Here is a 20,223-nt window from a genome sequence, read left to right as displayed (position 1 = left end):
TCCTTAAGTGGGCCAACTCTTTCTCTAGCTACCCTCTTGTTCCTAATATGTGTATAAAATGCCTTGGGATTCTCCTTAATCCTGTCTGCCAAGGACATTTCGTGACCCCTTTTTGCCCTCCTAACTCCCTGCTTGAGCTCTTTTCTACTTTCCTTGTATTTTTCAAGTGTTTTTTAGTTGCCTCTACCTCACCTATGCATCTTTTTTATTTTTGACAAGATTCTCAATTTCCCTGGCCATCCATAGTTTCCGAATCCTGCCTTTGCTGTCCTTCCTTTTTACTGGCAAATGCCCGTCTTAGAACATAAGAACATAAGAACTAGGAGCAGGAGTAGGCCATCTGGCCCCTCGAGCCTGCTCCGTCATTCAATTAGATCATGGCTGATCTTTTGTGGACTCAGCTCCAGTTTCCGGCCCGAACACCATAACCCTTAATCCCTTTATTCTTCAAAAAACTATCTATCTTTACCTTAAAAACATGTAATGAAGGAGCCTCAACTGCTTCACTGGGCAAGGAATTCCATAGATTCACAACCCTTTGGGTGAAGAAGTTCCTCCTAAACTCAGTCCTAAATCTACTTCCCCTTATTTTGAGGCTATGTCCCCTAGTTCTACTGTCACCCGCCAGTGGAAACAACCTGCCCGCATCTATCCTATCTATTCCCTTCATAATTTTAAATGTTTCTATAAGATCCCCCCTCATCCTTCTAAATTCCAACGAGTACAGTCCCAGTCTACTCAACCTCTCCTCATAATCCAACCCCTTCAGCTCTGGGATTAACCTAGTGAATCTCCTCTGCACACCCTCCAGCGCCAGTACGTCCTTTCTCAAGTAAGGAGACCAAAACTGAACACAATACTCCAGGTGTGGCCGCACTAACACCTTATACAATTGCAACATAACCTTGCACTCACATCAACTGCTCCTTAAAAGACTCCCACATGCCAAATGTGGATTTACCCTCAAACAGCCTCTCTCAAACAACAGACTCCAAATCCTGCCTAATCTGGTTGTAGTTAACCTTCCCACAATTTAGCACCTTAACCCTAGGACAACACTCGTCCTTTTCCCTGAGTATCCTAAAGCTTACGGAATTGTCGTCAGTGTTTGCCACATGTTGTTCCACGACAGCGTTGATGACCTGGACAGACTCGTTCCCTAGTACTAGGTCCAATATAGTCCCGCTAGTCGGACTATCCACATATTGTTCCAAAAAACCTTCTTGGACACACATAACAAATTCCTCACCATCCAGGCCCAAGGGATTTCCAGTTAAAGTTCAATAGAGAGCTCCAACCTTTTTTCAAACACACAAAAAATAAAAACATACATTTGTACCAAAGTCCACGTTTTACATTGTTTCACTTTTCACTTCAGTTATTTACCGGAGCCTGTACACCGGGTAAGTGTGCAGGCTTCGTTCATAAAGTTGTTTGTCTGATCAGGAAAATTTGGAGAGGTCTCTTTCACTTAATTGCAGCCTTTCCTGCTCCTCCTGGTTTAGCACACGGCTAAATCGCTGGCTTTGAAAGCAGACCAAGGCAGGCCAGCAGCACGGTTCAATTCCTGTACCAGCCTCCCCGAACAGGCGCCGGAATGTGGCGACTAGGGGCTTTTCACAGTAACTTCATTTGAAGCCTACTTGTGACAATAAGCGATTTTCATTTCATTGATCCTTTCTCTCTCTATTGACCCCATCAGCTCGCAGTATCTCCAGCTCTCTGACCCACTCTCTCGCTGCCGAACCCCAGGTTCATGGCCTCTGCCACTCTCTGAACCACCCCTCAACCCCCACTTCCCATCACCCTCAGGGGGGCTCTGGAGATGAGTGGCCTGAAGATTTGAAGCTGCTCCTCCTGACTCTCACCACGCATCTCCAGAGCCGCCACTCACAGTGAGGCTTCAAAAGAAGGAAGCGCAAGGGGTTTGGCGAAAGAAGTGGTTAGCTAGAGGGAGGGTCAAGGAGCAGCATAGATTGCAGATCCTGAAGGTAAGCAGTGAGAAGGTGAGCTAGGGTGTAGGAGAGACTGTGAGAGTAGACAATGAGAGGGAGGACCAGAGGCCACAAACCAGATGATGACAGTGAGGAGGGGTATCAGGGAGTGAGATGTATGGTGAGCAGGAGGAAGTAGAAAGTAGCCATGGCTGGGATTTTCCGCTCTCGTTTGTGATGGGTGGGTTCAATCACAGGAGAGGAAAATATAGCAAGAAGTGTACAGTTGCATTTCATGATGGTGTGAAAAGATTGCCACAATCATCCGATTCCCCTGTATGTGGCAGGTGAATTTCCCACCATAGGACATTGGGAACCATATTTGAATGCATTCACATCTCATTACCAGGACCATATGCTAGAATCATTCACTCCCCGGTCAAAGATCCATAGTACCTAATTATTTATTTCCAATTAAGGGACAATGTGGGGCCAATCAATCTAGCCTGCACATCTTTGGGTTGTGGGGGTGAAACCCACACAGACACGGGGAGAATGTTTAAACTCCACACAGACAGTGACTCGGGGCTGGGATCGAATCCGGGTCCTCAGTGCCGTAGGCAGCAGTAATAGCCACAGAAACCAAGGGAAAAGAGTACTAATGGCAGTCCCCAGAGAGAATAAAAGGTGTGAAAGGCCAAACAGCAGAAAAACTAAAATCAGAGGGTAAGCTGTGACAGATGTAGGGGGGAGGTGGAAGCACAATGTGCCACAATGCTGCCCGACCCCGGTCAAAGATCCATCCATGGCGGCAAGATGCCACAACGGTGTGAATTGTGACAAGGTGTGCATCTTGCGAACAGACCTCTAAGGAGTGCTTGGAGGTGAGGGCAACACCCGCCTTTCCGGGGAGGGGCCTCAACATCAAATTCCACTTCAGATGATTAGCTCTCCCCCTATAGCCCTACTCGACTCCTTTGTTCGCGTTTCATTTTAACTCTTTTACATTTTATTTATTTCTTGTCTTTCTTTATATGTATATATAATATCCCCCCCCCCTCCCCCACTATCTTATCCCCTTTCTCCTTACCTTTTCTCCCCTTTGCTTCCACCTCCCCCCTACATCTGTCATAGCTTACGCTCTGATTTTAGTTTTTCTGCTGTTTGGCCTTTCACACCTTTTATTCTCTCTGGGGGCTGCCATTAGTACTCATTTCCCTTGGTTTCTGTGGCTATGACTCATCTTTCATTCCCTCACCCCACAGGGTAAATATCTCTCACTTTCGATGTCTTTTAGCTTTGCAAAGGTTCATTTGGACTCGAAATGTTAGCTCTTTTCCCTCCCTCTAGATGCTGCCAGACCTTCTGGGACTTTCCAGCATTTTATCTTTAAAATAGGCGTTCTGTAGTGCATCATTCATATCGGCCAGTGCACAGAACATGACATTCCATGTAACCGAGAGGCCAAATCTGTAACCTTTCAATGCCTCTTTACCTGGAATTACAGAAAATTAGAAATTAAACACGGAAAAAGATCATTCAGCCCAATTTATCAGTGGTTGGTGCCTATTCTACATACAAGCATGATCTGGAGATGCTGCCGTTGGACAGGGGCGGGCATAGTAAAGCGTCTTACAACACTAGGTTCTAGTCTAACAGGTTAGTTTGGAATCACTAGCTTTCGGAGCGCAGCGCCTACGTCACCAGATTCTATCTGGCGTTGAAGCAAATCAGCTGGATGTGAATTCTGCATCGCACTCTCCCCATCTCCCCAAGCAACACCCACACATACCAGAGTCTTCAATCCTTTATAAAAACGGTTGATTTCACTAGTTTGAAAGTTTCTTTGCTCCACTTTTGACACCATATTTGCAGTACAGTGGAGGAAAAACCAAAGCACCTGGAGGAAACCGACGCAGACATTTGGGCGAGAATGTGTTGCCCAAAATTAAATTCTATCAGCTGCCACAGTGGGATTTGAACATGCGTCCTAGACCATTTGTCTTGGCCTCTCGTTTGCTAATCCAGTAACATTACAACTAGGCTGCAGGCTCTCAACTTCTTTTCAGTTTTCCCAACAATGACATTGCACACTCCTAACATCGCCATTTCCGTACATCGAAATTAATGGTTGAACCATTAATATTTTACTGATGTCCTGCTCAGTCTATCGAGTTCCCAGACAACAAATTGAGAGGTTGTTCAATTTTTCTGAGTAAATGCTGCAATTAATTTCAAATTCTTTCCATTTCAATTGTTGTAACTGCTGAATCAGTAAGTAGACCCTTCAATTGTTGATTTTCTCCTTCCATGAAACCATGACCCATTGTGAGAGTTGGAAAATACTCCTGCTTCTCATCATTTGTTGCGGAATAACTGCAGCACTTGATATGAACAACCATTTTTGGGAGCCGCTATCAAATCTCAACTTAACTTGTGATGGGCATCAAACAGTCACTTGCTCCGACATTTCCACCTACTGGAGAGTTCTGGAGTTAATTGATGTCTACTTATTTATTTTTTTGCTGCCAATATTGTCTTCAATATTCCGTTCCAGGACTTGGAAGTCTGTTTTACATGTGCAGGAACAACTTTCTGAAAAACCGAGACACATCACGGAACTATAGAATGATTACATTGCCTTTGTGTACAAACCGGAAGCTTTTAATCACTTAGCATCCTCCATCTCTGAGGAAAGTTTTATCAAAGGCCCACGGTTTGTGAGGCCATTGATAATTTGCTGCAGATCAGAGTGCATTTCCACAAAATATGGGGCCTCACGGTAGCATGGTGGTTAGCATCAATGCTTCACAGCTCCAGGGTCCCAGGTTCGATTCCCGGCTGGGTCACTGTCTGTGTGGAGTCTGCACGTCCTCCCCGTGTGTGCGTGGGTTTCCTCCGGGTGCTCCGGTTTCCTCCCACAGTCCAAAGATGTGCGGGTTAGGTGGGTTGGCCATGCTAAATTGCCCATAGTGTAAGGTTAATGGGGGGATTGTTGGGTTACGGGTATACGGGTTACGTGGGTTTAAGTAGGGTGATCATTGCTCGGCACAACATCGAGGGCCGAAGGGCCTGTTCTGTGCTGTACTGTTCTATGTTCTATATAACACAATGGTACTTTTAAGCAAGATTTGCAATGAAGCTTTTTTGCCAGTGGTAGGTATAATTTCCTGATAGATTCGTTTCTGCATTCAATGCCAACTATAACTGGAAAGTGATTTATTTTCCTTTGTCTTGTCATGGTACATCTGTTGTGCTCCTTCGCAGTGGTGTATTCAAAATAATTTGATTGTCACCATGCTTGGTGGAGTGCTGCGCTGTTCGATGCACTATATTTTTGTGAAAACAAGAAACCAATGTTTCTGTCAGCCCTGTCAGGACGCAATGATCGCACTGCAATACTTTCCAGTACATAAAGACCACTTTAATTCTATCCTCCACCTCCATCCAGTTATATGTGACCCCTAGCTCTGTGACCCAACTGACATCTGCCCTGTGACCCACCTGCAGGTTGTGACCTGCACTTTGAAAATCCCGGATCTAAGTAGACCTATTTCCCCTGCTCTACTTCAAAGAATAGTGCATGCCAAAATAGGTGGGAGGGACTTGGAATTGAGTCCAGCATTGAATGTGCTGACAGCTGAAGCATTGTGCCAGGCTTGGTGGTTGGAGGAGCAAAGTTCTCACCAAAAATAGAGTTGTAAGACAGTGCTGTTGGTGCCAACTTTGGAAGTTCTCAAAGTGGGAAGAAGGTTCTTGGCACCTGTCGGGTCAGGTACATCATCGGAAATAACCAGCAACAGAGGGCAATTCACTATTTAGAACATTACAGCGCAGTACGGGCCCTTCGGCCCTCGATGTTGCGCCGACCTGTGAAACCATCTGAAGCCTATCTGACCTACACTATTCCATTTTCATCCATGTGTCTATCCAGTGACCACTTAAATGCCCTTAAAGTTGGCGAGTCTACTACTGTTGCAGGTAGGGCGTTCCTTTTTACTGACAGATATTTCCAATACTAATCAGAATTAGAAGTATAGAATTAGAACAGTACAGCACAGAACAGGCCCTTTGGCCCTCGATGTTGTGCCGAGCAATGATCACTCTACTCAAACCCATGTATCCACCCTATACCCATAACCCAACAACCCCCCCCCCCCCCCCCCCCCCCCCTTAACATTACAGGAAATTGCAGGAAGTCTTTGTTTAGCAGTGCCAGTGTAGAAGCTGGCAACTTCTAAATCCTTCAGAATCATATTCAGAGTCTGAGATAACTACTGTTTGAGCTCCAGTTTCATTAAAGACTTGTAATTAAAGATTTTGAACCTCGTCATGCTTCAACCCTGGTTGGTTTTGAGAAAGCTGGTGTAATGGCTTAGTGGCTGCAATTTTCAATTGTAACTAAGCATTATGGGAAGAATAAGCATTATATTAAGTGATAGCAAGGTCTAGAAATTAAGGTGAGCAGAGTTAAATCAGACACAATCGTGGTCCTGTAGCAATGTATACTAAGCTCCCAATTTGTATCACACGGATGGTTACTGTACAGTTTAAATGTGACAAATTAGATTTCTGTTTTATTCCTGTCAGGTGGAAATTCTTCCAATTTGATTTATCTCCTTGTGTCTTCCACAGTTTCCAATATAGATTTTAGATTAACCAGAATAGCATGGTGTACATTGATAGCTGATGTCTAGAACATAATTTCAATACATTGGTACAGGTCCAAGATTGTGACTGAAGTAACTCTACTGACCTCAAGTTCTAGACCTTACTACCACTTAGTATAATGCTTATTCTTCTCATAAATATGTCTATTTAGTTCCAAGTTAAGTAAATGTTGCTAAATCACACTTGTTTGTAAAATGTTAGGTTGAAGGTCAATGAAAGGCTTGCTTAAAAAAAGGTTTATCTGGTATTTTCAACAAGCATGATGGACAGCATATGAGACACAGGATTGTGTGGAATTCTTCCATTGAGACTAAGTGCCGTGGTGGGGATGGGGAACATGTTGGCTTTCCCGCTGTGGTGACTGGCGGGAATACATGGCAAATCTTATGGCCCCAACTCATTAATTAAGCCTCCAGGTTTTTTTATTCATTCATTTACGGGATGTGTGCGTCGCTGGTTAGACCAGCATTTATTGCCCATCCCTCGCTGCCCTTCAGAGGTGCTGGTGAGTTGCCTTCTTGAACCAGAGTCCTTGAGGTGTAGGTACACTCACTGTGCTGTTAGAGATGGAGTTCCAGGATTTCGATCCAGCGACAATGAAGGAATAGCAATGTATTTCCAAGTCAGTGTGATGAGTGACTTGGAGGAGAACCTGAAGGTGGTGAACCTCAAGGTGGGTTTGGAAAGTGCTGTCTAAGGAACCTTGGTGAGTCACTGCAGCACATCTTGTAGATGGTACACATGGCTGCCACTGTTCGCTGGTGGTGAAGGGTTTAGATGTTTGTAGAAAGGGTAATAATCAAGAGGGCTTCTTTGTCCTAATGGTGTAGAGCAGGGGTGGGCAAACTTTTCCGTGCAAGGGCCGCATTCAGAAATTCACAATTCACAAAGGGCCGCATAGTATATTAAGTAAAATAATTACTTCACCCGGTTATGATTGTGGGCGCCTCATATAGAACATAGAACAGTACAGCACAGAACAGGCCCTTCGGCCCTCGACGTTGTGCCAAGCAATGATCACCCTACTCAAGTCAACGTATCCACCCTATACCAGTAAGTAACCCAACAGCCCCCCACCCATTAACCTTTTAAAAAAAAATTTAAAAAAAAAAAAAAAAATTTTTTTAAAAAAAAATTTTTTTTTTTTTTTTTTTTTAATGACTTGGTGGGCCGCAGAAATACCTTTGGCGGGCCGCATGCGGCCCGCGGGCCGTAGTTTGCCCACCCCTGGTGTAGAGCATCTTGAGTGTTGTTTGAGCTGCACTCATCCAGTCAAGTGGTGGGCGGCACAGTAGCACAGTGGTTAGCACTGTTGCTTCACAGCCCTAGGGTCCCATGTTAGATTCCCAGCTTGGGTCACTGTCCGTGGAGTCTGCAAGTTCTCCCTGTGTCTGCGTGGGTTTCCTCCGGGTGTTCCAGTTTCCACCCACAAGTCCCGAAAGACGTGCTTGTTAGGTAATTTTGAAATTCTGAATTCTCTTTGTGTACCCGAACAGGTGCCAAAATGTGGAGACTAGGGGCTTTTCACAGTAACCTCATTGCAGTGTTAATGTGAACCGACTTATGACAATAAAAATTATTATTATAAGTGGAGAGTGTTCCATCACAATCCTGACTTGTGCCTGATAGATGGTGGACAGGCTTTGGGTTTTACACTGTATTCAATGGCGGGACAGGCCTGGATGATAAGTCGTCCGCCGTTGTGTCCGGGTGTCATATTGAAAAGGCATTCAATATCACTGACCGACTATTGAAAATAAGGTGGACCTCCTGAAAATGAAGATAGATCTATTGGGTCACTCTGGGACCAGAAGATGATCTTCTGAGAAAAAAGATGGACATCTAATGTGAAAGTGCCACCTCCAGATGTACACCTGAGCCACTGCTATGGTGTTCCAGGGATGTGAGCAGCCTCCACCCTGAACTCCGAAGGCAGTCCTAGGTATTGTTCAAAGTATAAATGAGTCCCGAAATCTGCACACCACCTTGTTCTGAGTGTGCTTCCCGCCAACATCGAGGGAGAATCTGGCGTTGGGGGGTGGGTCGGGCCTTCATCTGCATTCCATGAACAGGATGCAAATGAGGTCCATGGTAGTCTCTGGCAGGCTTTCCGCCCCATCATGGAGGGCACCAGAAGATCTGACTATAACTTCATGCTGGAGTAAAACCAATTTCTGGGCATCCGGCCATATTCTTCCCCCTGCCCCTACCATCAAACCCACTGGCAGGGGATTGGGAGAATTCCGCCTATGTTTATAACATAGAAACTAGGATCATGAGTTGGCCATTCGCCCCTTCGAGCCTGCTCCGCAATTCAATATGATCATGGCTGATCCACTATGGTTCAAGTGATTTATTTTGAATGAATATTTCAACCTAAAAGTATATAAGATTAATGATTATGATTAGCAACATTATGATTTTTAAAAAATTACTTTTTGATGATTTGTTCATGGAATGTGGCTGATTATCACCAGCTGCCCTGTGAAGGTTCTGTGGGCTTTTTGTGAACCATTGTGGTCCTTGTGTTGATGGTGGTTCCACATATTGCTCTTTTGGGAATTTCAGGTTGTAAATCCAGCAACACTGAATGATATGTTCAAGTCAGATGAGTGACTTGGAATGAAAGATATTCCCATAACATTGCTTCTTTATTGCTGAAAAGACAACATTTTGTCGAAGCTTTTTATCTTGCACTTTAGGTAAAATGGACAATGGCCTGAATTTTAGGCCCGATATATAATTGGACATTATATATACAGTCAGCCCACAGACAGGCCTGATGGGAATTCAAACTGCTCAATTCGAATACACTGAACAGAGACAGACTATCGGGACAAGTCTGGACCTGCCCTGTAAACAAGCCATCTGGAGTTAATTGGTCCCATTTAAATGGATCGATTGTTCCGGATTGCCCATATGAAGCTAGATTTTCTGACACCAAGATTTCTTGCTGCTACCATATATGGAGTAAGGTTACCTGGTGTCCTGCAGAGGTGCAATCAGCAACTCTATTGGATGTTGCAAGCCCTGCCGTGAGACCACATTGGCTGAGGGTCAGAGAACTTTCTTGAAAACATGAAGAGGGCTATAAGAATTAACCATCAGGACCCTCCCCAGCAAATACTTGGCACACAGGCAACAGGGTAGATTCAACGGCGGGACAGAGGGAGGAAGCAGTGTGCGAGACCCACTTTCATGGATGGAGGCCCGGAGATAACAGAGACTCAGAAAACTGAATCCGCAGCGTGATTAAGTTCATTGGCATGGGTAGTATTAAGAATCTTTGGATTATTGTAGTTGGGGTAATTTAAAGGGAGAAATGTTTTTTTACTTTGTTTGATAATAAATCTAGTTGAATTATAAACTTGTATTTGTCCTTTATTCATCTCACAAATAAGGGCAGCTGGATAAAACGTTTGAATAATAAACTGGTTGAAGTGCCTGAAGTTTTACAGACAACGTACTCATCAGAATGGAACCTTCTTCAGGTGAAGAAGGAGCCGTGCTCCGAAAGCTCGTGTTTGAAACAAACCTGTTGGACTTTAACCTGGTGTTGTAAGACTTCTTACTGTGCTCACCCCAGTCCAACGCCGGCATCTCCACATCATCAGAATGGAATGCACTGCCTGGGAGGAATGGAATGCACTGTCCTTTAAAAAATACCTGGATGAGGATTTGGCACGTCATAACATTCATGACTATGGGCCAAGTGCTGGCGAGTGGGATTAAGTGGGCAGGTCTTTCATGCGTCGGTACAGATTTGATGGGCTGAAAGGCCTCTTCTGCTCTGTAGCATTCTGTGATAAGAACAAATGCAAGAATTCCAAAATTCAACCAGTCCTGTCGTACAACAATTTGTACGACAGGAAAAAAAGGATGAGATTTGTTGGCAAGTAGACTCCAATTGGCTGAGGTGCTCCTATGGAAAAAGCAACTGGGAACTATAGGCTCCCCATGTGTTGGGGTAAGTCAAAAAGGTGGAAAGATTGAACATATTTGTTTGCAGAGTATGGGCCCGCTTACCTATGAATTGATGTCGCTTCTAGTAAGCAGAATTTTATCACGTTACAAACTCGATTATTGGTAGCTATGAGTGCACTCAGGATTGTTCAGCAAGTGCTGTCTAATTGCAGAATCACCTCTAACAAGCAGGTGTTTTGTTTTAGCTTTGCAAGCTGTTCAAAAATGGTCTGCATTCTACCTATTAAATACCCGGAGGAACAGGCTTGATTCGATCAGCCAATTATTGGTACATATGGCTCATGTAGCTACTACAAAATTCATAAACAAAGCTACTCAATTATTGGAAAACAGAATATCGCTTTGAACTGATGGCCGCATCCTATTAGGGAATAATACCACTCATGTCACCACTGCATAGTAGCAAGGTGGATCAGTGATTAGCTCTGCTGCCTCCTGCCACTGAGGACCCAGGATCAATCCCGGTCTCGGGTCATTATCCCTGTGGATTTTCTATTCTCCTGGTGTCTGCGTGGGTCTCACCCCCACAACCCAAATATGTGAGGGTAGGTGGATTGGCCACATTAAATTGCCTCTTTATTGGAAAAAAATAATTGGGTACTCTTAAATTTATTTTTAAAATCACTGCATAGTAGCAGTGTGAAATGGCTTGTTTAACCTCTTTTTCAAACATGAGGGGTGCGATTTTCCGCTCCCACGCTGGGTGGGAGAATCGCGGGAGGGCCGCTTTGGGACCCCCCGCGATTCCCCCCCCCCCCCCCCCCCCAGATTGCGACACGCTGCTCGGAGAATCGCGGGCAGCCGTGGCGATTCTCCAACCCGGATGGGCCGAGCGGCCTGCCGTTCCCGACCAGTTCACGCCGGCGGCAACCACACCTGGTCGCTGCCGGCGTGAACATGGCGCCAGCAGCTGTTTTGTGGCTTGTGGGGGGCGGAGAGGGGAGTGAGCACCACGACCGTGCTCAGGAGGGGACTGGCCCGCGATCGGTGCCCACCGATCGTCGGGCCGACGTCTCAAGGGGACGCACTCTTTCCCCTCCGCCGCCCCGCAAGGTCAAGCCGCCACGTCTTGCGGGGCAGCGGAGGGGAAGACGGCAACCGCGCATGCGCGGGTTTGAGCCTCTCCGGGTTTCACGACGGTGTCGGGCCTTGCGGAGAATTCCGCCCGAGATACTTTTTCTTTCCAGGGTAAGTTGAGGGTACTTGGGGCCTAGGTGAAACCAGCCTCTGTCCTTGTAGCCACGGGCTGATGTGGCTGGTTGAGTACTACCTCAGGGCAATATTGATCCCCAAGATACTGATGACGGGGGACTTAGAGATGGTTTTTGAAAATCAAGAGAGGTGGCTGGCTTTTCACTTGCATGAGTAATACAAAAATACCTTATATTAGTATTTTATTTTATTGTGGCATAGAATTGGGAAAGGAACAATAATAGAAACTTCCTCCAAGCAGGGAGAAGGAGAAACTCTACCACATTTAAAATAACACAAATCACCATTTGTACAAAATTCTAGGACTGGATTCTCCGATCCCTGATGACGCTGAAATGACGATGCTCCGTCTCCTGAAAAGGCCGTATCTACGTCCTCTGCACGTTGGCTTAGGCCCGCCCCCTGATGCTCCGCCCCTGACCGGCCGGGTACTCAACAGCGTGGGTCACGCGTAGTCTCACCAGTTGGGAACTCGGCATGGCAGCTGCGTACTCAGTCCAGTACCGCCACAGTCGGGAGAGGGCCAGTCCATGGACAGGGGTGGACATATTCGGGGCAGGGGGCACTGTGGTGGGGCGGTCCTGGGTGCGCGAGCCGGCCGAAGGGGGGGACTATTTTGTGGGTCAGGTCCGCGAACGACATCCGCCATGAAACACAATGCAGCCAGTGAAGGCCGTGACCATGTGCATGCACAGCCACGGACGCGGCAATTTTCCTGGCCGCATCGGCAGCTAGAGCTATCAGTTCTGGTTCATGCGTTTTTTTTGCCCTCAAGGATAGTTAGTGATCAATACAGTAAGTAGTTATTTCCAGTATCAATTCATGTGAGTGCTGCACTGCACTTAGGAATTCTAGGTTGTTCGTCAGTAGCACTGAGGAGGCAGCTACTGGTTGTTCAACAGCTTGAACTAAAAACTTGGTTGACTTAGATCACTGGAAATGGTAATCAGGTACTGATTTACCTGATTATGGAAATACTAATAAAGGATGTCCTTTTCTTAAAAGTTATTTCACCAGAATAGCCATCTTCCAAAACTGATAAATCACGAGAAACAAGTGTTGTAAATGTTCAAAAGCAACTTGTGTCATGTCTGAAATAGATATGGGTTTGTACTAATGGCTTTGTGACAATTTCAGGCAGGCAGGTTGTTTGTCCATTTGCAAGCCTGTCTGAATATTGCATCAGCTAGATCCCTGGCATCAATGAGCAAGGTGTGGTGCTCGATTTGAAAATCCTGGCTACCTTTTCATAGGGCGCAAAATGGAGACCTGAAATTTCTGCCACACTGTCCACTCAGAAGAATCTGGAATTCCACCCCTTCTTCAGCCAGAAATAACCCCATAGTTATTCTCAATTGCATACAGGTTATATATTTTTAAAATTTGGGTTTAATGATTACTTAAACTTGCACATAAAATAAAATAATTCGGACTTTAATGAATTTCTTAACTAATTACCTGAACAGTCTGGTAATCAGATGGATCAAATCCCTTCACAGTCACTTCTCTGAAAATTCGGGGCTCGAAATCATCTTTGGTCAGATCACAGTAATAAATAATACCTGAAAGATATTTCCGTGAAAAACATTTTAAATATATGAATAAAAGTAAGGCGTAGAAAATTAACTTCAATAGGCATAGGAAAGAATTTGAGTTTGTGTTTGCTCACAGCTTCACAAGGACTTATGAATTGGTGCAGGTCACTCTGCAGCTAGTAAAAAACTGAATGCTAATATAATGCATGCAGGTCTAAGCTTCTCACATTGTGGATAACTTTAATTTGAAATTCTCACTGAAGAAAAGCAAACACACACGAGACCAAAACAAAAGATCCCTATAATCTAGGTATGCTAGCAATGCTCAGAGAAGTAGTCTTCACAAAAAGCAGTGATCTAGATGGTTATGTAAATAACAATCAAAATATTTTGAAACACTGATGAGCCCACTTTTTCTGACACTAATATTTTGCCTTCTTTTCTTGAAATATTAATCATTTGCTGAAGCACAAGCTTCAAGAAGTACCTCAAACAAGCAGCAATTATTATAGATTAAAAATAAAACATTCATAATTTAGTATTGAGATAAGGCTGACCCTCCTCCTCCCTCTATCATCCTCACCTTCCCCATCCCCCAGCATCTATACATTAATATACATATCTTTTTATTAAAACAGTAAAAAATATATACAAGGCCAAACGGTACAAACACTAATTTTGTGCTCCATTGGTGAGTTTACCAGGACTCCTTGAGAGCTACTTTAATGATCACGATCAGATGTGCACACTTCAGTTAAGTAAATTAAACATGAGGATCTTCAATTTATCACATTACAGAAAGGATGTGGTCACACTATAGAAGGTAGAGGTTTATTAGGATGCCGCTGAGGAAAGATTGGGTAGAATGAGGTTATTTCCTTTGGAACCGAGGAGGCTAAGGCTAGATTTAGTTCAGGTGTATGATTATTGTGGAGCCTCTTTACATAGGAAAGATCTACTTCGCTTTACAGAGTACATAGGAAGGATCTATTTCGCTTTGTAGAAGTCAATAATCAGGAGTATAGATTTAATGTAAGAGTCAAGTGATGTTTTTTCACCTAGAGAATTGCTAGGGTCTGCAACAATGGCAGAAGAATCCTCATTGCATTAAAAAAGTATTTTAGAAATACATATGAAGTGCTGTAACCTATAACGCTACAGATCAAGAGTTGGAAAATGGGATGAGGCTGGAGAACGCTATCAGCTGGTGCAGACACGATAAATTGAATCATCCTCCTGTGCTGTAAATTTCCACGATTTTTAAGGGGACCCAGTTCACTCAATGATGAGATCACTTTTATAGTATAATTCAGCATTTTTAACTTGAGACACTTTATTACTAATTAGTTCACAATGCCTGAATTAAATTAATCTTTCCCATTGCAACAAGTGGAAATCGAGGTATGTTATTCATCTATGAGAGAACATTAAGAAGTTTCACTGCAACGTATCATGTAAAAACGCACAAGAATCATAAAAGTGATATTTGTGCAGAATGTGGGTGTGAACATCAGGTTTTAAATATGGTAGACAGTTACAGAAGATAGCAATAAATAATATATATATGTAAATATGTTAGCTATTGAGTTGGACGACCAATCATTATTGTGACGAATGGCGGAGCAGGCTTAAAGGGCCAAATGGCCTCCTCCTACTCCTATCTTCTATGTTACGCTTAAAAAGCAAGAATCAGTTTGCATTTGTACAGTAGGCGGGAGAGGAGTTGAAAGAGAAAAAAGGACAATGATATGAGCTGATTAATTAGTAAAGCACACCAGCCTTTCTGATACGATTACTTCCTGTCCATCAATGTAACTTTTCACAAACTCACCGCAATATCACCATTTTAAACCTTTAGCCAAGATATTCTCAGGCAACTGCTGCATGATCTTTCCTGCATGTGTGTCACTGCATCTATAAGTTACTAGAGTGACCAATACCCCATTTTGGAAGATGCCCAACAGATTTTCCATGGTATTGTCACAGTAAACTAGAGCATCTGCTCTTTAAAAACAACACAGATGTCATGAATAAAATGGGATGGATAATGTAAGACAAGAAGCAAGTGCAACAAGAAGACAGTAAACACTATATGCTCGACATCTAAATTATTACCAGCCGATTCCCCAGCAGCATTGTACATGAGGTTGGGGGAACAAGACCATGCGCAGAGTTCAGGCGAAGCTGAATTAGAAGGGGAGGAATAATTGGGCCAGAGAACAAATGTAATTAAATTCCCATTTTAGTCATACATTCCCACTTATTATCTGAATAATTTGAATTACTAATATCATTGACCTGATATTGAAGTCATTGACCTGAAACATTAACTTTTCTCCCTCTTCATAGATGCAGTCTTTAGTGCTGATCATATCCAACACCTTTTTTATTTTATTGTACTTCATCGTCTTTTTAAAAAAAACATTTTATTCGGGTATTTATAGTTTTTATAATAATAACAATAACAACATGAACATGGTATATAAGACATTTCCATCCTTGACATGTTCCTCCCCCCGCAACGCAGAATCAAAAGACGAAACCCCCCCGACCCTAGATTTCTGCCTCTGCTGACATTTAATTTTCCCTGAAAAAGTCGACAAATGGCTGCCACCCCCGGACGAACCCTAACATTGACCCACTTAGGGCGAACTTTATTTTCTCAAGACTGAGAAACCATGTTGCAAACCCAGGTCTCTGATTTCGGGAGCTTTGAGTCCCTCCACATTAACAGTATCTGTCTCCGGATACTGTTTTTTTTTAAGTACCGCAGACATGACATCAGGGGCTGGTTTAGCACAGGGCTAAATCGCTGGCTTTGAAAGCAGACCAAGGCAGGCCAGCAGCGCGGGTTCAATACCCGTACCAGCCTCCCCGAACAGGCGGCGGAATGTGGCGACTAGGGGCTTTTCACAGTAACTTCATTTGAAGCCTACTTGTGACAATAAGCGATTTTCATTTTCATTTCATCAGCAAAACCTTGACAAAATCCTCTAAGCTTCGGGCGTGCCCAAAACACGTGGACATGATTTGCTGGCCCTCCTGTGCACCTCGCACACCTGTCCCCTATCCTAAAAAACTTGCTCCTCCGGGTCACCGTCATGTGTGCCCGGTGAACTACCTTAACTTGTATCAGGCTGAGCCTGGCACATGATAAGGATGTGTTAATCCTGCCTAAGGCATCCGCCCACAAACCCTCCTCTATCTCTCCACCTAGCTCATCCTCCCACTTGCCCTTTCGTCCCACTTGCCCGTTAGCTCCTCTATCTGAGTTTCCTCTGACTCCATAAGCTCTTTGTAGATATCCGATACCTTCCCCTCTCCCACCCATGTTCTGGAAACTACCCTGTCCTGTATCCCCGGTGGTGGCAGGAGCGGAAAGTTCGGAAAATGCCTTCTCAAACAATCCCGTACCTGCAGATACCTAAACCCATTCCCTGCTGTCAGTTCAAATTTCTCCTTCAAATCCTTCAAACAGGGGAAGCTCCCAACTGTAAATAAATCTCCCATCCTCTCGATTCCTGCTCTCTGCAATCTTCAAAACCCTCCATCCAGTCTTCCAGGTATGAACCGATGGTTATTATAAATCGGGGCCCAAACCGATGCTCCCTTCTGTCGAGAATGGCAGAGGTGCCGTTATCAGTGCCCCCAGACTTGTGTCCTAGCATTATGCCGCCTCCAATTACACCCTGTCTTTAACGACATTCCTGGGGCCTTCATCAAAGTGCAAATACATAAATGTTGTCAGTGAACCAGAAAGGTAATCAATTTTAAGCAGAGTGACCAAAAGTTTAGTTGAAGAGTTAGGTTTTAAAGGGAGGTCAGGAAATGTAAACAAAAATATGCAACATAGAACAAATCCAGTTACAGAAAACAATTATAAAAAATCAACGCTATGTTCTTTATCTGAATACACGAAGCACTTGCAACAGGACTGATGAGCTGATAGCACAGATTGCAACATATGAGTATGATGTATTAGCTATTACAAAAATGTGGTTGCAGGGTGACCAGGGCTGGGTGGTCAACATTCCAGGATACAATGTTCCAAAAGCAGAGGCCAAAAGGCAAAGGAGGTGGGGTAGCGTCGTTAATTAAGGAAGGTTTCAAAGCGGTGCTGAAACATGATATAAAGGCAATGGATAATGATGTAGAATCGGTTTGGGTGGAAATGATGAATAGCGGGGGAACGAAGACAAGGGTGAGAGTAGTCTCCAGACCACCAAAATGTGACCTCTCAAGAGGTCAAATCATAAATGGGGAAATATCAAGGGCATATTTGAAAGGAACTGCAATTATCACGGGAGATTTCAATCTACATACTGATTGCCAAACCAAACCAGCAAAGATAACGTAAAGAAGAATTTGTGGAGTGCATCAGGGATCTCTTTTTAGAGCAGTACATGTGGAACCCACCTGGGAACAGGCTATTTTAGGTTTGGCTTTGTGGAATGAAGGAGGATTAATAAGGGATCTTGTGGTTAAGGATCTTCTAGGGGGTAGTGACCATAATATGATAGAATTCCAGATACAGCTCGAGGGTGAACGCCATAGGTCCATAACCTGTGTCAAAGGTCCATAACCAGTGTCAACTTAAATAAGGGAAATTACAATATGAAGGAGGTGTTGTCCAAGGTCAACTGGGTTAACAAGTTAAGATACAGGTCAGTAGATGAGCAGTGGCAAATACTCAAAACAACTGGCATAATGCTCAAAGGGATTTATCCCAATCAAAGAGGGGAATTCCATGAGAAAGAGGTAAAATCCATGGCTAACAAACGTGGTCAAGGATAATGTTAATTGAAAAGCAGGATATACAAATTGGCAAGGGATCGTGGTAGGACAAAGGAGTTTTTAGGATCCCGCAGCAAAAGACTAAAAAGCTCATCAGAAGGGAGAAAATGAATCTAGAGAAAACTTGCACGCAGTATAAAAACAAACTGTAAGAGTTTCTATGGCTACATAAATAGGAAGTGGGTGGCTAAGGTAAATGTTGGACCTCTACTATAACAGCAAACAAAGAAATGGAGGATACGCTAAATGAATTTTTTGCAGGGCGGCACAGTGGCCAGCACTGCTGTCTCACAGCGTTGAAGACCCGGGTTTGATCTCAGCCCCAGGACACTGTCTGTGTGGAAATTGCAAATTCTCTCCCTGTCTGCTTGGCTTCACTCCCACAAACCAAAAATATGTAGGTAGATGGATTGGCCATGCTAAATTGCCCCTTAATTGGAAAAAAAATTAGGTACTCTAAATGTATTTTTAAAAATGAATTTTTTGCATCAGTCTTTGCCGTGGAAGACATTGTAGATATCCCTAAGATATCAGATGGGCCGATTTCAAATAGCATGGTAGAACTTACAAAAATTCCAATCACAAGGAATACAGTATTAGAGAAACCCAAGGGGCTAAAGGCAGACAAGTTGCCAGGACCTGATGAACTCACATTAGGGTTTTAAAGGAAGTGGTTGCAGGGATAGTGGACCCATTGGTTGAAATTTTTCGTAACGTGCTAAATTTCGAGAGGGTACCGGATGATTGGAAAACAGTCCTTGCTCATAAAGGGAGAAAGGCAGAAGGCAGGGAACTATAGACCAGTTAATTTAACATCTATTATTGGCAAGATGCTGGAGTCAATAATCAAAGAGGAAATCATTGAGGAAAGCTGAATATAATCAAATCTAGTTAACATGGTTATGAAAGGTATATCATGTTTGACAAATTTGCTCGAATTCTATGAGGATATAACAGGGAGAGTAGAGAGGGGAACCTATAGATGTGTTGTATTTAGATTTCCAAAAGGCATTTGACAAGGTGCCGCATAAGAGGCTGGTGCATAAAGTAAAAGCCATGGAATTGAAGGATTTATGTTAGCTTGGATTGAGAATTGTCTGTCACAGATTTAGAATAAATGGGTCCTTTTCAGAGTGGAAAGATGTAACCAGTGGAGTACTGGTTTATCACTATTTACATTAATGACCTGGAGGAAGGAGCAGAATATAAGGGGTGAGATTCTCTAATCCCACGGCAGAGTGTCCACGCCGTCGCGTTTTACGACAGCGTGAACGGGCCGACCCGACGACTAATTCTGGCCCCAACAGGGGGCCAGCACGGCACTGGAGCAGTTCACGCCGCTCCAGCTGCTGATCCCTGCGCAAAGTGGGTGCCACAGGATCCGCGCTTGCGCAGTGGCGCCGGTGCCAACGCGTACATGCGCAGTGGATTCCTTCCACATGCTGGCCCTGACGCAACATGGTGCAGGACTACAGGGGCCGGCGCGTAGGAAAGGAGGCCCCCAGCCAGAGGGTGGTGAATCTGTGGAACTCTTTGCTGCAGAAGGCTGTGGAGACCAAATCACTGAGTTTCTTTAAGACAGATATAGATAGGTTCTTGATTAATCAGGAATTAGCCTGGTGAATCCCATTTGGACTGCCTCCAATGTTACTCTATCCTTTTTTAGTTAAGGGGACCAAAACTGTATGCAGTATTACAGGTGAGGTCTCACCAACACCCTGTACAATTGCAACAAAGCCCCTCTATTTTTAAACTCCAACCCCTTTGCAATAAAGGCCAAAATGCCGTTTGCCTCTTAACTAATTGTTGGACCTGCCTGCTATCCTTTTGTGATTAATACACTAGAACACCTAGATCCCCCTATACTTCACTCACCTGCAGTCTCTCTGCATTAAGATAATCTGCATTTTGATTCCTCCTACCGAAGTACATGACCTCACACTTTCCTACATTAAACTTAATTTGCCAGGTTTTCGCACAAGTCACCCAATCTATCTATATCCTGTTGCAGAATCATAATATCCTTATCACAACTTGCCCGCCTACCTGTTTTCATTTCATCAGCAAATTTGGACACCTTGGGTGGGATTCCC

The 20,223-nt window shown here is 44.0% G+C and overlaps 1 protein-coding gene across 1 annotated transcript in view; it reads right to left on the bottom strand.

Annotated features, from left to right (window-relative positions):
• LOC119967133 (prolyl endopeptidase-like) overlaps positions 1 to 20,223 on the bottom strand; it is a 160,278-nt gene that overhangs the window by 67,773 nt on the left and 72,282 nt on the right. Inside the window, exon 10 of the mRNA XM_038799252.1 lies at positions 13,260 to 13,363. Within this exon, the coding sequence (XP_038655180.1) occupies positions 13,260 to 13,363 (104 nt within the window). The remainder of the gene's footprint in view (positions 1 to 13,259; positions 13,364 to 20,223) is intronic.

This window comes from Scyliorhinus canicula, chromosome 6 (genome assembly GCF_902713615.1).
Source record: "Scyliorhinus canicula chromosome 6, sScyCan1.1, whole genome shotgun sequence".
Classification (NCBI taxonomy): Eukaryota; Metazoa; Chordata; class Chondrichthyes; order Carcharhiniformes; family Scyliorhinidae; genus Scyliorhinus; species Scyliorhinus canicula.
Note: the sequence above shows the minus strand (reverse complement) of the source record. Positions and strands in the feature narration are given on the sequence as shown.